The following is a 19980-nucleotide window of genomic DNA, read 5'->3' as shown; positions in this document are numbered from 1 at the left end:
TTTCAGAAGAAATACACTCCCTTTATTTAAAAATAGTAGTAGTCAATACTAATGGCTTATTTTTAAATCGAAAGTTTTTTCTGCATAAAATGAGAGTGGCCAACCTGCATTACAGGAGCCACAAGCCAGAAGATCATGGCAGAGCCAGAGAAAGTGTGTGTGAGAGAGAGAGAGAGAGAGAGAGGGGGGGGGGGTGTCTGCAGGACTAAATCAGGAGCGGGGAACCTGTGGCCTTCCAGCTGTCGCTGTGACTACAACTCCCATCATCCAAATGACAGTGCTTGTTGGTGCTGATGAGAGTGGGGACTCCAATAGCATCTGCGAGTGCCACAGATTCCCTATCCCTGAACTGATCTAGCTGGGAGCCATTTCTAGATTGTGAGACAGATCCTTGGATTTCCCAACCATCATGGGGCCATTTGGGCAGCTAAAGCGGGCAGCCCGCCTCTATCAGGCGAAGTTTCTCAAACAGAGCTCTTCGCAGGTGCTGCCAGCCCAGCAGGGCCTGCAAATCCTGCTTTCGGCTGGGAGCTGCATCTTCCCCTGCTCCAAGCCTTTAGTCATAATATGACGCCAGGTGAAGAGCAGGTGGACGTGGCTTGGTTGAAACAGCTTCAGAGGCAAAACAGGGATGTCTGCTGGGTGTAATTAAACACGCCAGCTGGAGGTTCCCCACTGCCAGAGTCACACTCCTGTCTGCCTTTTTGGTATTGCACTGCTCCTACGTTTGTATGCCAGAGGCAAAACCACATCAAGGTGCACAGGAAGCTGCATATAATACTCTACATACTCTGGACTTAACTTCAGGCTGAGCTGCCAAAATGACTGGCCACCACTGAGCAAGACGGGATGTTGGGAGGCCTGAAAACACGAGAAAATAGCCCTCTCTGATAGACGTTGTCTATTAAAGGGTTGCAGCTATCTCTCTTGAGCTTCAAAACACACATAAAATTTGCATATACAGTGGTACCTCGGGTTACATAAGCTTCAGGTTACATATGCTTCAGGTTACAGACTCCGCTAACCCAGAAATAGTACCTTGGGTTAAGAACTTTGCTTCAGGATGAGAACAGAAATCATGCTCCAGCGGTGTGGCAGCAGCAGGAGGCCCCATTAGCTAGAGCGGTGCTTCAGGTTAAGAACAGTTTCAGGTTAAGAACGGACCTCTGGAACAAATTAAGTTCATAACCTGAGGTACCACTGTATTGTGCGTTGCACTGCTCATTTCAGTGGAGGCAGCAGATGTGAGAGGTCAAGGCAATATACATACAGCCAGGGCTGGCCCAATATGCTATGGCACCTGAAGCGAGCCACAAAATGGCGCCCCATCCCTTGCTAAGAAGAGAAAAGGGATGATGTACATGAGGGAGGTGGGATAAATATCTACATTGGAAACAAGGGTAGGAGACCACCAGTGTCTCCCACTCACCAAGATGCTGCTGTAGAGGTTGCCGCTACCTCAGCAAGCAGCAGTGGGTGATGCATTTCTTGAAGGCCAGATCTGCTGCCCCTGTGAATGCTGCCACCTGAGGCAGCTACCTCACCTTGCTTCATGGATGGGCTGGCCCTGGATATAGCAATGACCTACCTTGGTTAAATGAGCAGAGCAAGCCTTGCAGGAAAGGCATATTCTGTGTGTGCTTTGGAGCTTGAATTACAGAAGCAAATGGATCAAGTCTAGCACTGAGTGTCACACTTTAGCTTTGCTGGCACTCGATAGCCTGCTTGCATGAGCGACGGAACAGCAGAGCAGGGGGACTCTCAGAATTTGGTAGGTCAGCTTCCATCAGGGATTTCTGAGAAACTGGCCCATTGCCTACCCTGGATGGGGTTGCACTCCTCCTGAAAGAGCAGCTTTGCTTCTGGAGAATGTACCTGGAGCCAGCTTGTCACTGCAGGCCCAAATAACCTTAGTAGCTAGAAGCACCTTTTAGCATCTCTGACTGGTACAACAGCTACAACCATCCCTAGACCAAGAAAGCTACAACCATCCCTAGACCAAGAAAGCTTGGCTACAACAGCTACAACCATCCCTAGACTTGGCTACAACAGCTACAACCATCCCTAGACCAAGAAAGCTTGGCCACAGTAGTCCGTGCATTGTTTACTTCTGGACTGGCTTACCGCAATGTGCTCTATGTGGGGCTTGACCATTGTGCTTGACCCAGAAGCTGCTATTAGTGCAGAATACTGCCGCACAACTGCTGACAAGAGAACCTGTCAGCATGTAACGTCTCTGCTCAGAGATCCGAACTGTTAGCCTATCCAGACATGTAGAATGTTGACATATATTTAAATCTGGTTCTTAGTTCATGTTAGATTTTAAATACTTTTTGATGTTTTAAATAGTTGCTTTTAACTGTTTTATGACTGTCAATACCCTTGTTTTATTACTTTTGCAAACCACTTTTGATGTTTTGTTACAATCAAGTGGTATAGAAGAATCTTGCAAAATAAATAAATAAAATCACTACCTTTGGAGTGTTTTCTTATTATTTTATTATTATTTTTGGAGCTTTTCCTGCTTATATAGAAGCTGGTCCGTGGCGTTTCACACTTCTTCTCTGGTGTTACAATGCTCACGTGAGTAAACCATGGTGTGTAAGAGAACCAGTGAAGTTAGCACATGGACTGACGTTTACGGCAGACTTAAGGGTGCAATCCTATAATTTTTCTGGGAATAAGTCCCCTGAACTCAGTGGGCCTTACTTCTTAAGTAGACATGTATATAATTGCACTGTATATGAAGATGCATCTGCTTGCATCAGCAACAGTGCAAACCAAAGCCAACGTTAAATAAATAAAGAACAAAATTTATCTAAATCAAAGTTATCATTTTTTTTTGCATATTAGCATACGTCAGAAAGTTGAGAGAGAATATTAAAAGGGGTTGGGATTTGCTTCCAAATTAATCTCAAAAAATTTACAATACTTACAAATATTGTACAAAGCACAAAAAGGAGCACACACAATTCTAGAACCGCTCAATGTAAACACTTGTGCACCACTTATGATACATGCTGAACTTCTTGTCACTTTAGGGTACAAAATGCTATATACATATTAAATTAAGATTCACATGCCCAATGCACACAGAATATTTCTTGTCAAAATAATTCATATTTAAACAATACAGATATACACCTTGTACTTTATAATTCTACCAGAACAGTGTACAAACCACTGACGATAAATATGTAGTTCATTCATTATTTCAAGTCATAATTTCGACAGCAATACCACACGAGAAAATAATATTTTAAAGGCACACACTCAACTTGTCTATATACTTTTTTTAACTAAGTATATTCTGTGATTTAAAAATAACCACCTTGGGCACCATTTCTGAAGTGTTCATACTTGCTGTTTAAAACAACAACAAAAACACATAAGGCAAAAATTGGGCAAGGGCACTTTTAAGTCACACTTTTTTTCCATGGGAGAGTTTTTTGCACCAGGATGAGTGGGATTTGACATTCTTTTAACTTTGGCTGGGTCAATGAGTTCTTGGGTAACAATCCACCAAGCAATGCTCCAATGTTTAAATATATTAAACATTAATTTTCTCGCACAATCTAAAGAAATAATATTCACATCAGATATTAAATACACACATATAAGTTACCCAACTCCTTACTGGAGAAAAAGAGGTAGGATGGATGGAGAAGGAAACATGAATGTACATAGGCCACAGAAACTGTGCCAAGTGCATCCTTGATTCATAGACCACTGATACATCCACCCTCTATATTCTGGGTATTTTCTTGCCATTAAATTCGGCATACAAATTTCCCATTGCTGAATCTCCATACCTGGAAAAGTTTCATAACTGCTCCATATGCAATTACTAATGGCACAGAGGCCTAATTTGGAGCTGGGAAGAGAGAGCTAGTAACCCTATTTGAGACCCTTTAGCAACATTTTCATTACTACTACTACTTTACACTGTCATGAGGGATTGAAACTTGGGCACTGCAGAAAAAGCTCTGTGATTTGTGAGGTGGTCAAGGTAACGTGTGTATTTAGGGTTGGAGATCTAATCAGCACATCTACAGGATCTGACTCAGGTGTTCACACCCAAATATTTTATAAACTACCCAAGGAACAGACAAGCCAGCCTTTTGGTAAAGTTCCCCCACCCCCCTTCATTGTGCCTCATAGTCCCTCAAAGTTCTGACTCCTTGTCGTTCTCATCCAGGTAGTATTCATCATCTGTGGTGGTGCTGGAGTCTGAATCTGAACAATCTGTAGGGTCTTCTCCGTGGACATCAACCGGCTCATTTGGGCGCAAGACTCCCGCTGATGTGTTTTTCTCAGCGGAACCGGAGCTCAGCAACTGGGATCTGTTCAAGGCACAATCCTCTTCCTTCCTCAGAGAACTAGAGTTCTTCAGAAGACACGGACTCCACAACCGTCCCTCTGTGAGCGACCTCTTTATGTTATCCAAGAAAGCCTGCTGCTGCTCTTTCCCAAAAATGCCAAACTCAATTGATGGGTACAACACACGCCTGGAACCAAAGGTCTTGTAGCTTTCGTTCTCTGTCTCCCAGTTCTCATTTTCATCGCAAGACAACAGTTCAGAGTGGGATTTGAACTTCCGATTGTACCTACTGCCGTGGCTTATCAAGTTGCTCCTGGAGGCCAGGCGATCACAGGGCGCCCGAGTATAGGAACTTTCAGAAAAATGCCGTTCGCGTTGAGCTTTGCTGGGATTGAGGACTGGTTCAATGTAGGGTCGGCTTAGCTGTCTCAACCTGTTTGGCTCCTTGATGTTTGGATGGTGGTCATATTCTGTAGGGGAGGTCATCTTTTGCGGCGGACAGATCTTTGAATAACTTTTGTTAAGAATGTTTGAGGTATTATCAGATGAATGTGGGAAAAGCAAATGCTCGCCAACATTCACAACATCCTTTTTCATTTGCTTTGAATCTGCAAATATAATTTTGGAGGGGACGGAACAACTAATATTTTCCAGCCCATCATCTGTTTGGGAATTACTACTTGTTGTGGACATACTTCCTTTTGGAAACAAGGCTGTAGGATTCTGCGGGGTCTCGATTCTGGGGCTCTCTCTTTTTTGGTTGCACAAGTTTGTAAAAGGTCTCCTAACCTCATTGGTAAGCAATGGGGGACCCTCGTTCGTTTGAGGTTTCTTACTGTCAGGCTTGTCCAGCACCATGTTGTCGAATTCATCAGCCAGAGGGTTCCTATTCTGGTTCTCATTTCCTGCTTGGAGAAGTGATGGAGGACCATCAGGTGAAATCAACATACTATGAGGGTGGCTGATCTCCAACGGAGCGTTGTTCTGTGAAAAGATGTTACCTATGTGTGGCTTGGGACTTGAAGTTTTCTTGCTGGAAAACTTTCGACTTGTTTTGTACATGGCCGCCAGCTTGTTCTTAATGGAAGGCCTGTTTTTCCGTTTTTCTATGTCGCTAGCTTTATCTTTAGTGGAATCCAAGATAAGCTTATTTTCAGTCTCTGAAGAGTCAGGCAGATCTTGTGCAGTCCCTGCAGCTTGATCTTTAGAGTTCTCTGCAGAGTTTCTCACCAATCTCTGTGCATTTGTGCAATCTTTGTGTAGCAGAGAATTCCGAAGCATCTCCTTCTGTTTCTTTGCATACTCTAAAGAACTCTGGTTTGGTCGGACTGCTGGATCAACTGTGGAAGTTGCATCGACTTGTAATGTTTGGTTCTGGAACTTAGAATGCACCTTGGCCTCTGAAATGAATGCTTCATCTGTGCTGCTCCCAATGTTTTCACTTCTCGACTGTAATCCATTGCCCTTTTTGGAAATACTAGGGCCTCTATAACATGCCCTTTCTTTGACCTCTACATCTTGTCTAATGTCTGTGGTATTTGATGAGCTGTGGCTTAATGGTGAGTCAACTTTTGACTCTTCCTGCTGTCGAGAGGGAAACTTAAAAATATGCACCTTGCACTGTCTGCTGGTAGTAGTTGCACTAACAGATTCATTCGTGGTTTCACTGGGTTTCGGGTCACATGAAGGTCCATGTGAGACTACCCTCTTGGAAAATGCAAGGTCTGGCGTTTCTGCTGGAGAGCCTAACACTCCTTCCCTATTATGCAACATACTTGGAGAAGTACCTGCTCTTTCCATGACACAGCAGTCTTCTTTATTAGCATCACCAGAGGTTTTTGCGTTCTGCGACAAATCAGGTGTGGCAGCCATTTTGCCAGGAGAATCGGCTTTTCCTTCTTTTTCTAAGCTGGAAGGAAAAGCCACTCTTCCTAAACCAATGCGGACTTCATATTTCTTCTGCGGAAGCTCAAATTTGCCTTTGGGCGGGGAAGAGTCTGTGCTCTGGTTATCATCTAGAAAGAGGTTGCTCAACGTTCTCGACTGTTTCCGTGGTAAGGTGTAGTAAACCGAAATCAACTCGTGATATTTTACATTATCTTCCTCAATGCTAACTGTAAGTGTGCTGGTGGTTTTGTACTGCTTTAAGGGATTTCCTGCATCAGTTCCCTCACATTCAGAAAGCACAGAAATTTCAGTTTTGTCTGGACTCTGTATGATGGTGCTTCTCCCCTTGGTATTATTAGAACTGACAGATTTGCTAGGCTCTTGGGTTATCGGTGAAGGATTGCCTTTAGCTGGTGAAAGATTACAGGAGACATCTTTCGGTGATGGACTTAAGGAAGAATGGGCTGAATTTAGCAAGAAGCTTTTAGCTCTCTGATTTGGAAATTTCCCCCCCATTCTATTCGATGCAATGGTTTCTAAATTATCTCCCACAGCTCTGTTGTTTTTAAATAAGATTTGCCTTGCAGCAGAAGAAATAGGTTTCTCCGATATAAGACTACCATCAATACTGGCAGATTTTCTAGGTAAGGTGCAATAAGTTACAGGAGATTTGGGAGGGCTGTTACTGGGAGAGCCAGTGACGCTATTGCTAGTTGTGTGTTTGACAAACCTATTGCACTTGTTGAAATTTTCAGTGCAGGAATGTGGCAATTCATCGTCGACAAGCATTTTGGGGCCTCTGCTCAAAGCAGACAAACAAATATTCCCAGGCGTTTTGTTGGGTGTGAGAGCTCCCAAGTTTTCCATAGCACGCCCCTCTCGCTCCAAGAGATGAAGAATGGATGTCCTTGGGTTGTTGGCAGTTAACTGAGAGGGAGTAGTTTGATCGAGATCACTATTTACGGCACAATCACCTTCGTTTCTTCGTCCAGTTCTGTTGTGAATGTTTGATAAATAACTGTTTCCGGTATCTGTTATGGAATCTGACTTTGAACACAGTAAGTGAGGTGGTTTAAGGGATGTGCAGCTTTGTGAGTCAACTGCAGAAGAGTTCTTACAAGGAGGCATCAAAGAATCAGCGGGACTATGTGTGTCCACTGGATCAGAAATTAGTCTTAATGTCGCTTCACTGTCCATTTTGTCCATCCGGTCAGCACCCCTCTCCTCTTCAGCTTTGAAGTTTCTCTTGGTTTCAAAGTGTTTGGCCAAAGCCTTTGAGGAAGCTTGACCAGCTCTAACGAAAGGATTTTGTCTTTGCGATGCATATTCCGTTTGGCCATTTCGGACAGATAAATCAAGTGCTGGACAGCTCTGCATGCCCTCTGCATACTTTGCCAACGGTTTGTTTCGTATACCTTCTGAACGTTCCATGTGCCTCCTGATGTAATCCGATACGCGGCTCTGAGCATCCCTCTCACCCATTTTTTTCGCATAGGCACCTTGCCAATTTCTGGGATTCGGCGGAATCCTTTCCACGTCAGCGTCAGGGCCGACAAAGACTTCGTTGTTGTAGTAATGGTAGTCAGTGGGCATAAGAAGCCTTTCCTCTATTCTTCCGGAAGGAAAACTCTTGCGGGAGAGGCTCATCCTGCCATGAAAGGATGGGTATCTATAGCGGGGCTTTGAAGCACTCATTCCCAGCTGATGCAACAAAAAATTCTCCCGGTTGTCAAACCCCAGCGGGTCTGTATGTTTCTCTGCAAAAACGGGATTGCCCATAACTGGCACTGCTCTTCTGTAATTTACTTTTGTTCTGTAAAATTCGTATCTCGTGTCCTTCTGCAGAGAACAAGGGTACGTGTCCTCAAACACTGGGCCAAACTCCATTAATGACTGCGTCCTAAGAAGCCCGTCGGGGTATACCGGATGCTCTGAAGGCGGCGGTGTATTCCATACAATAGATGACAAGGGAGTCCGCCTGGGATGCTGGCGATAGTTCCTTGGTGCAAAGACTCTGTTGCCTTCCAGAGGGTGCTGCGGGCTTGCTGGGGAAAGCTGGTCCACCGACGTCAAAGACGGGCGCCTTGCAAGGCAAGACAGAGAGTAACTCCTGCCAACCGAATCCCTGGGCGTGAAGTCCCTGTGTCCGAATCCACTGCTGCGTTGTCCCAGAGGGAGATGCAAGCTGCCTTCTGAGGAATGTCCAAGAGAGCGAGTAGAATTCCCTCTCTTCAAGACAGGGGAGCTTCTGCCATAAACATCCCCGTATATGCCGTCCTTCGCACGCTGCCTTTTTGTATATGTATCACACGGCACCCTCGGCTTGAATAAAGCTTTGTGATCATCGGTGGCTCGCAGCGTCCTTGCCCCATCTGACAAAAACATGCTCCGTTCATTTCTCTGCACCCCTCCAAGGAAACCCGGTCGAGTAAGAGTTGAATAGGGATCGGTGTTTGGTGCTCTGGAACCAGAGTCGGCTGGGGTCCTCCTGTTCCCTGCTTCTCCTCGGGATTGTTCCTGCGCCAGCTGGTCATCCAGACTCCCCAGGACTAGGGAGAGAGAGAGAGAGAGAGAGAGAGAGAGAGAGAGAGAGAGAAGGAAAGAGATTGATTAATATATACGAACAAAGTCAACTTGTTACTTGTACCATAACATCCTTGTCAAACGCATCCCAGATTATCAGATTATTCTAGATATTCGAAGAAAACTGCAGCTGAACAAGAGGCAAAGTTAAATCACACTGAACAAGTATCATTCTGGACAAATCTGGGAATGTTGGAATTAGGAACATGTGTCTTTTATGAAGGGTTACAGCATATAAAATACATTTAAATCTTTGTTCAAAAATCTACACTCATTTAAAGTGTGCTTTCACACTTAATCTTTATCCAATTACAAGTGTTTTGGGTAAAGCTGACCTCCTTTTACTTTTATGCTCCCTAGAAGAGAAGTGGACAACTCAAAGGCTGAAACCGGCCACCAAACCACAGAGAGTGACCCACCAACTTTATCTCCCAATCTGATCCATGTTTCTAGCTATCCCTGCCCAGCATTGGAGTGGAAGAGCTAGAAATGCTCTCTACATGTCTGGGTTGCTGCTTGTGTGTTTGTGTGAGGGTGAATGTATGGGTGTGCAGCCCTACCCATCTGTCAAAACTGGCCTTCACAGGGTGGCTGAATCTGGACCCCCAATTCTGGGCTAATGAACTATAGCAATAGTGCTGTAAATCTCTTAAGAACTTGAGAGCTCAGTTGCCCCGTCAACAAGCAGTTGTACATTAGCCTCCTTTAACTGGGGTTAAACATTAAATTTGATTCCAGGTCACCCAGGCATCCTACCTGCCAAGAATGCAGCGAGAGCAATTTACAGAGGATACTTTCACCCTCAGGGATGCCAAGGATAATGAGCTACTTGTACCCACCTGCACAGCCCAAGTCTAGAGAGCTACGCAGGTTTATTTTCCTGCCTTCTTAACAGACATTAAAAGTCTCTGGCTCGGACATAACTCTAGGTTAATACTAGCTAGGATCTTTGCACCAAAGCTGGCATGTGTCAGGGACTGGGCAGAGGAGGAGGACTGGTAGAGATCACAGAATCATAGAGTTGGAAGAGACCACAAGGGCCATCGAGTCCAACCCCCTGCCAAGCAGGAAACACCATCAGAGCACTCCTGACATATGGTTGTCAAGCCTCTGCTTAAAGACCTCCAAAGAAGGAGACTCCACCACACTCCTTGGCAGCAAATTCCACTGTCGAACAGCTCTTACTGTCAGGAGGTTCTTCCTAATGTTTAGGTGGAATCTTCTTTCTTGTAGTTTGGATCCATTGCTCCGTGTCCGCTTCTCTGGAGCAGCAGAAAACAACCTTTCTCCCTCCTCTATGTGACATCCTTTTATATATTTGAACATGGCTATCATATCACCCCTGAACCTCCTCTTCTCCAGGCTAAACATGCCCAGCTCCCTTAGCCCTTCCTCATAAGGCATCGTTTCCAGGCCTTTGACCATTTTGGTTGCCCTCCTCTGGACACGTTGATCTCCAGCCCAAGAGGCTTTTGGGCAGGAGGAAGATGAATGCAAGTAAGAAAGCAAGTTGGTGGTGGTGGCAACGGACAAGACACACCCCAAAAGCAGCAGCAAAGAAGCTGGGAAATAATGGAGGATGAGAAACAGAAGCAAGCTAGCAGATGCTCTAGTCCTGGGAACAGAGACAGGACTCAGAAGTGGGAGAAACAGTACAGCAGACAGTGGACACTACGTCACTTGAAAGCCTGGTAGAACCTCCTCCTTCTCCAAGGACCAGGTGATCCCATCGCATCTTAGAGCAGAAGACCAAACAGAGACAGGAAGATTCTGTCGCCGGCCACTGTAGGCAGCGAGGAGGGGTTTGGAAGCTAGCAAGTACCGTAAAGGGAGGTGGGGGTGGAGCGGCCACTCTCGAGACTGAGGGGAGCATAATTCATGGTCTCTCTGTGTATTCTGTTGATTTAAATAAAAGAACTGGAAGAAGCTGTCTACATCTCTGATTTCACTAGGCAGCGAGCCTGGGAGTTGTGACAGCATGGAGGAGGGCTCAGCCTCAATACTCTTTAAACCAGGGGTAGGAACCTTTTGTAGCCTGGGGGCTGTGTTCCCCTCCGGACACCTTTTCAGGTGGCACATGGCAGTGGTGGGAGGGGCCAGAGGCAAAAGTGGGCGGAGCAACTGTTAGCATTACTACTGTGTACAATAGGCTAGTTTCCACACACACTTACATGCCCTTCTCTATATATTATTATATTATATTATATTATATTATATTATATTATATTATATTATATTATATTATATTAATTATTCATTAAATTTGTACACTGCCCTTCATACGTAGATGTCAGGGCAGTTCACAGCATAAAAAGACAAAATGCATATTAAAAATAGGAACAAAAACCAACCAATAATCTCTCCTCCCACAGAGTACAGGATGTTACAACAGCCAAAGGCCTGGTTGAAGAGGAATGTTTTTGCCTGCTGCCTAAATGTGGATAACGAAGGCACCAGGCAAGCCTCCCTGGGGAGAGCATTCTACAAATGGGGAGCCACTGCAGAAAAGGCCCGTTCTTGTGTTGCCTCTCATGGAAGCAGCACACCAAGAAGGGCCTCAGAGGACGATCTCAGGGTCCGGGATGGCTTATATGGAGAGAGGGGCAGTCCTTGAGATACTGCAGTCCTGAGGGGCTTATCTTCTACCCACACAAGCCAGAAGCATCGTCAGAGTTCAAGGGCTCATTCCTGCTGGGCATCATCACTCAAGGAAGGTTCAAAGCAGGGCTGGTAAGGGGAGCGGCCACAAGAGATACCCAGGGGCCGATAAGAAAGGCTTGGAGGGCTGCATTTGCACCCCAGTCCTGAGGTTCCCTGTGCCTGCTTTAGAAGATTGTCTGAACCTGAATCACTATATTATGCTCTTGTCCAGACAGATGGTGCCAGTGTCTGCAAGAAAACACCATAACTGCTGGAACAATCCACCTTGAGAAAGGGGAAATCAAAGACACCGACCGTCTATGTTTTTAGTTCCTGCCTTATTTTTGCGATTGCTATTTGTTTTAAACTTGTTTTCATGTTGTAACTTGCCCTAGAAGCTTAGGGTGAAGGGTGGGTAATTAATAATGATGATAACAATAAGAACATGAAGAAAATTCAAATTGTTATTATAAAGCCAGAAGACAAAGGTAGGGTACTTCAGTGGACATATTAACCTAGTGCCAGAACCCTCCGTTTGAATTTGTGGACCCCTGATCTAAGAAAAATGGCAAGGGAAAATATGAGCTTACCTCGTAAGAGCTCATTTTCCAGCTGCTCGTTCCATGTACATGTGTTGTCATCTGTCATCTCAGCTTGGTTTGCATCCAGACCCTTCTTTGCCAGTTCAGAGGGCAAAGGGCTGTCGCATGTTTCAATCTGTGGTGGTGAAGACAAAATCAAGGAAATGAATAGTTGTGTTCCCCTCCTTCACCTCTGCAACAGATCAAAGCCAGCTTATTACTGGCCAATTCGAAAAAAGAAAATGAAGAAACGCCTGCTTATCTGAAGGAACCATACTGTACTGATAATTTTAATAGCAGCCTGGCTATAAAAGCGACATTGCTTTGCATTACTTCAAAACCCAACTGTTTGCTTCTTTCTTTCTTTCTTTCTTTCTTTCTTTCTTTCTTTCTTTCTTTCTTTCTTTTTTGGCACCCCTGCTAACCAGGGATTTTCCCCAGCGCCTGCAGTTATCTCCTTTTGGTGCACATAAGAATCCACACTCAGAGAAGAAGTTCGCTATTTGTATATACTATATGCCGGGGCAGCTAATGTTGCTGGACTACAACTCCCATCATGCCTGACCATTCAACATGCTGGCTGAGGCTGATGGGAACTGGAGTCCAACATCACCTGTCGGTCACTACATTGGCTACCCTGGCTATATACAAATGGGAAGGCCTTGAAGGCTTAATAAGTCACAGGAGTCAAAGGTCCTGAGTTCCTCCACTCATTGCTGGATCAAATAAAAGTGTACTAAACTTCTGATGCCTTGGGAACAGTGCTCCTCTGGATTAAAGTTGGAGGCATGTCATGGACACACAAAGAAGATACCTGAAGATACACATACACACACATCTTGCTGATCTGCTCCCAGCACAATGGGTGGGCATCTTCCTTGCAACTGCAGGACAACGCAGCTCATTATTTTTGCCTTTTGGTGCCCTTCCCTTTTCCCTGTTTAACCAGCCAGAGCTCTGGGAGGACACTAGCTTTACTAGGCAATAGTGATGCCTCTCAGACTTGGGCTGCAGCATGAAATGGGAATTCCCAGGGTGTTCTGAAGATGATGTCACCACCCACACACTGGCAGAGACCCTACGCGAAGAGTCATTGCTGACTGGGCCGTTCCTGCTCCAACAGGCATGAAGTGATGAATGCATCTAACACCGCAGCCTAATTTTTCCAAAAACCAAAATCCCAATAATCCCGTCTCTGTCAGGAATCACTGCGTTAGATTAAATGGCAGGACACTGAACCAACTTTGTCGATGATTTCTGCATTTCCCGAGGGGGTGAAGGAGGTCATAACAAGCCGGCATAAAGCAAGGGACAAAATAGTTGGCTGAGCAGCCCAAGTCAAAAGAATTAATAATAAAAACCATGGCCACCGGGCTTGCATGCCTTCCGCTTGTGACATAGGCAATGCAGTCAATGACAGAATTGGTAACTATTATGACTCTGTTATGACCCATATCTACTCAGGCAACAAACCCTAATGAAGTCAGCCACAACACCTAGGGTTCATTCCTCTGCCCATATTCCAATAATGTATAATAATAATAATAATAATAATAATAATAATAATAATAATAATAATAATTTATTATTTATACCCTACCCATCTGGCCGGGTTTCCCCAGCCACTCTGGGCGGCTTCCAAGCTAATATTAAAAACAATACAGCGTCAGACTTTTAAAACTTCCCTAAACAGGGCCGCCTTCAGTTGTCTTTTAAAAGTAAAATAGTTGTTTATTGCCTTGATATCTGCTGGGAGGGCGTTCCACAGGGCAGGCGTCACTACCAAGATATGCTATATCACCTGCCAGTAGCTGCCCTTCTGTAGCAAAGAGACAGACAGACAATATACACAGGGCAGTCTCTAAGCGAATGAACAAGCAGTCACAAATCTGACATTTGAAATGGCAATATTAAAAAACTAGTGTGGGAACATTTCAGCCTCTCTGTGGCTGACTTTTAAGGTGGATGTTCTCAAACAGAGGAACTTCAAAAAGGCAGGATGCAATGGGAATCCGATGAACTACAATTTATCAAGAGGTTCCAGTCTATCAACTGTGGCTTTAATTGGGATAGCGGGTTTTTTATTACACTACGTGTGTTAATTAGCTTACCGATGCCAGGATGTTTGTGTTATCACCTGCACGGTCATCGTGAACAGTCGTTATTGGCAACATGATTGCCCCTATCTGCTCTTTCTGCATTTCACTTCCAACTGATATCACCTTGTGTGTATTTACACCTGCATTTGGTCACCTTTAAATGCGCCTAAAAAATGATTTTTGCTCTGTTTTGGATACCTTTGTGAAAATAATTATTATTTTAGCAAAGTGGTAACAGCCAATAATGACAAAATCACACACAGTGATGTGTGATGCAATAGCAACAGTCACTGGCAGAGTCACACCTGTGGCATAATCAGTAGACAAAAATAAACACAGAGCCATGAGTACAAGGAGGAGCCCAGGACAACATCTCCAAAGCCCAAGTCAAAGTATAATGCCCCTGTGCCATTAAAATGTGCAGCTCCCCACCAGTGACAGCAAGGAAGGTGGTGTGGAGAGCAAGAAAACTCACAGCACAAGCAAGTGTTAATTAAATGGACATTTATAGGTTAATAAAATAGTTAAGTGACTCACCGTTGCCATTTCCTCCACCTTGGAAGACATGTGGGAGCCCGCAGCAAAGGGGTCATATCTGCAAGAAAGAATTTAAATGGTTGCTCTGAAGATAAAACGGGGGGGGGGGGGATTACAAGGAATCAGCACTTGATTATTTTGCCTTAATATCCCGTGAAAAGCTTCCTAGGAAGGTACAGTTGATGGGGAAGAAGGAAGAATTCAGCTGCAATCCTGGGCACATTTCTCCGGAGTCAGACCGACCACACATAGTGGAATTTACTTTGGAGTAAACATGCCCAGGATTGGGCTGCTTTTGTTTTAAAAGCCTCCTCCTTCTATTTCTTCCTATAAATCTTGGGCTGTGATTACTAAGTATCCCACATCAATGCTCTGCTCAGAATTTGGTATTTCTGGGGAAGACACCACCATTAAAACATTTAGGCTGCTTGCTGAATAACTCAGTCGGTAGAGCATGAGATTCTTAATCTCAGGGTGATGGGTTTGAGCTCCATGTTGGGGGGGGGAGATCCTGCATTGCAAAGGGTTAGACTAGATGACCCTTGTGGTCCCTTCCATAGCTCAGTCCAGCTCCCTGGTTCAGCACACTGACTACCCTTAGAATAAACAATTAAAATGAATTTATGCACAACACATGCATGCTTTTCCGGTTAAATTGCTTCAAGAGGTTTCCTAGGAAGCAGTTCATGAATGGAATGACAATAATGACAATAATAATAAAAATAATGACAATAATAAAAAAATGCAGTAAGTCAGCCCCGCTGGGTTGGGTGCTGGTGGTCTCCTGCTTATTCTGCAGAATGAGGCCCCTGACTTCTGCCCCCAATGTCCTGCCCCAAGCACATCACTGCTTGATCCACGGTGGTGTCAGGAGCTGGAATCAGCTGAAGGTCAGTGATATAAAAACACCGATGTCTGTGAAGTTAGCTCTTTATTCAAAGAAAGCAAAACAGTTGCTACCGATCCCAGCAACTCTTCCCAGTAGCTCTTGCCCCAATGAGGCTGTTGTGAGGAATGAAGGTCCTCACCTTTCCAGTTGCCTAAGTTCCCTCTTCTACAGGGTCCCACCCCCCCAAAGCAATCATAGATTGTGTCTGCGTGCTACCAATCTCTGCTCTGCTCTTGTCATTTCTCTGCATGTTCTGGGAGACCAATGGGGAGGAGAGCTGGTCCCCCTTCTCTCTAGCCTCTGGTTCTGGAGTGCTCTCTGTCACAGACTCTTCCCGCTCACTAAACCCTGTTGCCTCTTCAGCTTCCGACACTGCCTCCTCCCAGTCTGCTCCCTCTTCTCCCTTCGACCAGTCCGTCGTCCCACCAACACCCTGGCTCTGTGCTTCTTTCCCCTGGGGGTTCCCTTGAGGGCTCCTCGGCTGGGACCTCCTCTGCACCCAGCCAGTCCATGACAGGTGGGCACACAACACTGAGCAGTTTCATACTACATATAATGCCACGGGATACCCCACAGGGATCTGCAAGTGTCACTGTTTTCCCACAGGCAGGCGTGTACACTCTTCTTCAGGTCCCATAGCTCCGTGGATCAGGCCAAATGTGTAAGATTTCCCCTCCCTCAGACAATACAAAATTATATTAATTGCGCAATGAGGAACCAGTTACCTTTCCTCAAGAGTCTCACAACATCACACCCACTGTGCTATCAATTCTAATTACTTGCTTTGTGAATGGGGAGATTAACGGATCAATTAACTAGCTTAGAGGAGGAATCTTGAATTAGGGCAGGCCTACACTGCACGTAACTGGATCTCAGCCCATCAGTCATGTATGGTAAGTCACCAACTTCTATTCAGTAAACCTTCTGCTGCTTCTACATACCTTGAGAAAACCTACAAAACACATACAGACATACGGGTGGTGATTGTCAAGCACTGAGCAAGTCTCAGTATACAGTGGTACCTTGGGTTACAGACACTTTAGGTTACAGACTCCGCTAACCCAGAAGTAGTACCTAGGGTTAAGAACTTTGCTTCAGGATGAGAACAGAAATCGTGCAGCGGCAGCACAGCAGCAGGCCCCATTAGTAGTACCTCAGGTTAAGAACAGTTTCAGGTTAAGAACGGACCTGCAGAACGAATTAAGTTCGTAACCCGAGGTACCACTGTACAGAATTCACGAAAGAAACTCCCAAAACAGGTGCCACACGAAACAATTAGTAGAGTAGATTTACATTGCCTGCGCTCATTAGAGCCTTGTACATTCAGAACAGAAAGCAAAACAATATTTTTTTAAAAAATCCTTCTGCTTCTTTAACACTGTAGTTCTAAGCATGTTTACTCAGAGAAGTAAGTCTCAATAGGCCTTACTCCCTAGTAAGGCTTTGAGCTTAGAGCTGTTGCTTAAACCTTACACTTTTGGAAAGCGTTCCCAGTTAAGTATTCCTCCTTGCATCTTTCATTTCTCTAGCTGGTTTTCTAATGCTTTTCCAGGCGCACTCAGCTCTGATGGCACAAGCCTCTGCATGTCACCTTGAAAGCCAGTCCTGCCGCATCCAGTGGCACTTACTTCTGCGTAGGCATGCATCAGATTGCACTGCCTAGGTCAGAATAGGCGGGCAGCAGGGAGGAGGCCGAGGAATAAAATATTACATTTATATGCCTATACACAACACCTACCATACGAATGAATTTTTTATCATATAATCAGTACAGGTGGGACCTGCCATTGCAGTGTTCAGGACAACAAACACTCTAGTCCTTTCCTCACCCACCCCTGTTTCCCCCCCTCAAAAAAGGTAACATTTGGATCTGAGTTTTCCCTCTAAATATCTCTTACACTTTTGTACATTTGGGTTCCTTGTGCATGGATAGTGCCATTTTGGTTACAAAGGAAAGGCCCACGCAGTGTGATCGCCAGAAGTAAAAGGAATAATACAAACCCCTTCAAGGCTCGCCTTATGCCAGACAATTCACTTCTTTGCCTCTGTTTCCCATTCTTTCAAAAGGGGAAATTATAAATACATAGCTGGGATACGAACTTCAGTATGGTGACTCTCTTGTCCACCACAAGAAGGAAGTATGATGTCTGGTGCTTCTTTGCTCGACAGACTTGCTAATTCTTGATTATTATTTTTTCTATGTTTTTATTTTCTTTTAACAAAAAGTGTATCCATATAACCCTCAGGCTTCCTTCCAACTCTGCAATTCTTTGATTCTATGATTTAGATTCCCCTAATATAGGGGAGGCTCTGGTTGAATGGCCTAATTCTGAACTGCAGATAAATCCTGCCCTTGCAGCCTCTTAAACTACAGATTTTAAACAAAAAAGCTTACTAGGTAGCCTGGTCCTAACCAATCCTGGCAAAGTGCATGGGCTGAAAACATTTCCATCCCCAACGGGATTAAATCAGTTCAAATTTAAGTATAGCGTATTAACTGACTTAAGCGTCAGGCTATTGAAGTCCAAAATATTGAGGCAAATCAGTTTGCCTCAAATTTTGCTTCAGGTTAGAGTTATCCATCTACTTAAAGAAGTGTGAAATGAAAGCAATGCACCAACAGGGTCAGCGAATCACTCCCGGCTTTAAAATATCATTCCTTACAATCCGCAAGTTTCCACCTGTCACATTTTTCAGAGCAACAACCTGTCATTTGTTAAAGGGGAGGAGCAGGAGAGAGAGGGAGAGGCTGGACTGACAAGCATCTTTATAGACATTATTAGTCTGAATTTACCCTGCCGAGTTACCGACGTACATTAAGCGCCAATCAAAAAACACCCACGATGTTGCTGTGGTAAATCCAACACTTCCCTTAACTACTGTACTGTTTTTTTAAAAAAAACAAAACACCACACAACATGACTTACTAGGGTTGCCATCTCTTCCCCCGGGTTTTATCACCATAAGCAGAAAAGAAACAAACCAATACTTTCCCTGGTCCGGACCTGCACAACATTCCAGTTTCAAACCTGGGCATCTCCAGGGAAGACTGGCAGAGAAACCTGTAGACCTTAATGAGCTAGGGAGTCAGAGCCAATATAAGGAAGCTTCCTATGAGGGGGGGCAGAATCACCTGCTCAGCTCCTACCTGACATATAACCTGTTAGAGAGGCCCAGCAGCTATTCCAAAGAACTGGAGGTGGGCAGAGTTAGCCACCCTTCAGCATTCCAGAGCATAGGGTAGGCCTTCTCTTTCCATAAAACTGTTTGATGATTAATCCAACTTTCTACATCAAACAAACAACAGCAGTGGAACTCGGCTGAGCACATAAGCAGGGCGAGTGCTAAGCCACTTAGGGCAGCTCCGCACGGTCTTTCCGAAGGCTCTCTCTCGAGGTTGGAAGGAGTTTTGCTTACCACACTGCCTCACTCTCCTCGCCGGAGTTGGCTGGGTTTGCTGGTGGCCGCGCCAGGCAGTCCCGTTTCCCTTTCAGCTTGCCGTTCCTTCGCACAGTTCGCTTGTCATCGGAAGCCACCATACTGGAGCATTCTCCGACACGCCCCCCCCCCCTCCTTGCTGCCTTCCCACACCGTCCTTTGGTCCTCAGGAGCTGCTTGTGCATTCAAGCAAGCTGACTTTATTACACTCCGGCAGCAAGTATAAACTGGCTCGCTGGCATGCTCCGGGTGCCTGCATGAGCCTTCCCTCCCCAAACGCTTTGTCATTTATTTGTAATGCGCCTTGCAGGCAGGGAAGAACAAGTTGAAAGGTATAAAGTGCTTGCGCTTTTTTTTTTTTTTATTTCTGCAACCGACAGGCGGTTGGAGAGATCCAGGCAGGATCTATTTTCTTGCTCTACAGCTTTGCAGGGTTGGGGTGTGTGCCTGTCTGCCTCCTTTTGCGTTTAACAACTGACTCTTCCATTCCTGTGTTTTTCAGGGCTGTTGACAGGCAGAAAATCAACAGGTGAAGTTTCTCATCTCCACCACACCCCCTCCCATGGCGGGAAAGGATGTGCCTGTTGACTTTATGCCTGCCACCTCATAGGTCATAGGTCAAGGAGGTTTGGAGGGGAAGTATGTTGATGCTCTGACTTGGATATTCCAGGCCCAGAAATTGGCCCACAGAGTCTCATGCAAGCAGCTGAAGCACTTTTACTAAATAGCATTTCCTTGTTGAAATATAAGCCCTGATGTCCAGTGAACGACTATTTCCTAGATACAATGCACATTCTTGAAAAATAGTATTGTTAAGGCTAATTCAAGTGCCTCAGACTCCAGGTGAACATTTTCAGAATTAGAATTTGCACACTGTGTTTAAGGAACACTGAAAATGTTATATCATTTTACTGCTGTTAGCCGCTCTGAGCCCGGCTTCGGCTGGGGAGGGCGGGATATAAATAAAATTCTATTAATATTATTATTTTAAAAAGATGTGGTTAT

At 44.9% G+C, this 19980-nt stretch overlaps 1 protein-coding gene and 1 long non-coding RNA gene across 10 annotated transcripts in view; both read right to left on the bottom strand.

The window, feature by feature from the left end:
* LOC309369450 lies at positions 1-2017 on the bottom strand. The gene is made up of 2 exons (XR_014168144.1): positions 1974-2017; positions 1-1939 (listed from the first exon to the last, which is right to left on the bottom strand). It is a non-coding gene; the product is annotated as an uncharacterized lncRNA (long non-coding RNA).
* Positions 2018-2482: 465 nt separating this feature from the next.
* EXPH5 (exophilin 5) overlaps positions 2483-19980 on the bottom strand; it is a 55177-nt gene continuing 37679 nt past the window's right edge. For 6 of the 9 annotated variants that reach the window (XM_081909538.1, XM_081909537.1, XM_081909541.1 and 3 more), the window contains 3 exons: positions 14649-14706; positions 12022-12148; positions 2483-8757 (listed from right to left, as the gene is read on the bottom strand). In XM_081909538.1, the coding sequence (XP_081765664.1) occupies positions 4166-8757; positions 12022-12148; positions 14649-14706 (4777 nt within the window). In that variant the 3' untranslated portion in view covers positions 2483-4165. Of the gene's footprint in view, positions 8758-12021; positions 12149-13255; positions 13405-14123; positions 14262-14648; positions 14707-18954; positions 19218-19980 lie in introns of those variants that run through there. The other 3 variants (XM_081909542.1, XM_081909540.1, XM_081909539.1) reach the window with 3 other exon arrangements.

Source organism: Podarcis melisellensis (genome assembly GCF_964234715.1).
Source record: "Podarcis melisellensis genome assembly, chromosome: 4".
In the NCBI taxonomy this organism is placed as follows: Eukaryota; Metazoa; Chordata; class Lepidosauria; order Squamata; family Lacertidae; genus Podarcis; species Podarcis melisellensis.
The sequence above is the reverse complement of the archived record's forward strand: the minus strand, read 5'-3'. Positions and strand labels throughout refer to the sequence as shown.